Source organism: Mus caroli, chromosome 18 (genome assembly GCF_900094665.2).
Source record: "Mus caroli chromosome 18, CAROLI_EIJ_v1.1, whole genome shotgun sequence".
Lineage (NCBI taxonomy): Eukaryota > Metazoa > Chordata > Mammalia > Rodentia > Muridae > Mus > Mus caroli.
The window spans coordinates 21,621,354-21,623,044 of NC_034587.1; the positions used below are offsets into that span (position 1 = coordinate 21,621,354).

The 1,691-nt window shown below is 43.0% G+C and overlaps 1 protein-coding gene across 1 annotated transcript in view; it reads left to right on the top strand.

Annotated features, from left to right (window-relative positions):
• Nucleotides 1–979, top strand: part of LOC110284808 (elongator complex protein 2) — a 33,801-nt gene extending 32,822 nt beyond the window's left edge. Inside the window, exon 22 of the mRNA XM_021150718.2 lies at nucleotides 565–979. Within this exon, the coding sequence (XP_021006377.1) occupies nucleotides 565–739 (175 nt within the window). The 3' untranslated portion in view covers nucleotides 740–979. The remainder of the gene's footprint in view (nucleotides 1–564) is intronic.
• The last annotated feature ends 712 nt before the right edge of the window (nucleotides 980–1,691 follow it).

A 1,691-nucleotide genomic window follows, 5' to 3' on the forward strand; every position in this document is an offset into this window, starting at 1 on the left:
TGTTTGGAAAAACAAAACAAAACAAAAACAAAAACAAATCAATAATCTTGAAATTAAATCGAGATAAAATGTCATCTTAAAAGACTAGTTTATAGGAAATTTTACATTTACTTATGTAAGACTGTGTTCATATCTGAGCATATGCATACAATAATGTGAATGGAGGTTAGAGGTCAACTTGCATAAGTTGGGTTGTCACAGGCATTGAACTAAGGTGGCCTGACCTAGTGGAAATACCTTTACATTCTTAGCTGGCCTCTAAAAGGCTCACCTTAATAGTCACTTCAGCCATTCTACTGACGATAAAGAAGACATTAGACAGAAATTTACTATTTCTTGTTCCTTTGGCCATTGTCATTGGCCAGTGAGTAAAGTATTAGTCTGTTTTGAAAGTAAATAGAGCAAGGTATTTACAATATAGGATAAAATTACTGGAGTATTAGCCTTCCATCCATGCTATAACTGCTGCGTGGGTACTGTGGTTACGTCACTGTAGGACAACTCCAGTGGAGTGTTCTGTAATCATGACTTGTGTTGACCTTATGATCTCTGTCTCGGTTGCAGCCAGAGTCACAGCCTGGGTATCAGAAGGTTATGCTGGAAGAGCTGCAGGGATGACGATGACGGTGACGATGACGACACCGAGCAGAGTGAAGAGGGGCCGGAGTGGTTGCATTTTGCAAGCTGTGGCGAGGACCATACTGTGAAGATTTACAGAGTTAACAGACGCGCACTGTGAAGTCGCGTCCGCACCCTAGCCATCTGAATTGTCTTAAGTGTTTGTTATGTAAATAGATCCCCTTTCTTTACCTTTTGAATGAATGAGTTTCCCTAGCTACTATCTGTTGAAGCCCCTAAATGCTTTCCCTTGTCACATGGTATATATATAACCACCCTGAACCTTACCCATGCTGTCAGAGATGCCTGGATGTACCTCTGTGTGTTCCAAATTAAGAACATTTTTTTAATTTGTGCCCAACTTCATCTGATTTTGCCTTATGTTGAGTCCTCAGCTCTGTGTCTGCTTTGTGTTGTGACCAATTGCTGAGGATGGGTACTTGGTAAAGAAACAGGCTATTTAGTTCAGAGTTGTTGAAGTTGAAGAGCATGGACCTGGAGTCTCCTGGTTCTAGTGAGGGCCTTGTAGGTGGGATGTCAGTAGTGGGGAAAGCCTGTGGAATAGGGAGAGCAACACAGAAGGCAACAGAGATTGAGGGAGGGACCAGATTTGCTTAAAATGCTCTCAGGAGACCGCACTCCCCTTTAAAGGCCCGATTAGCAGTCATTAGACCCTGCCTCTTCAAGGTCCCCCTAACGGTCAACGTTACCACACTAGGCAGTAGTCTTCCAGCATGTGGACTTTTAGAGTCTGCTGCAGACCCTCTGGGTCCCTGTGTCTGCGTGGAACGGGGTCTCTTGACGCGGGTGGGCAAAGCGTGGATGAATGACAGACAGATGCACACAGGAGAGGTTGTGTGTAGAATCTGAATGTAATTTTACAACTCGAGCATCAGACTTTTTATACAGAAGACAATAAAGAAATTGGGTGACATAGCTGCAAGGTACAAATGAGGTAACCGGATGCTTAATGANTCTTACACAGAACAGAGGAATGAAAATGCAAAGATCGGAAGGAACTGGGCAATAAAATAATTGAGACAAAGTCAGCCCTATCTAAGGTCAGCTATAGT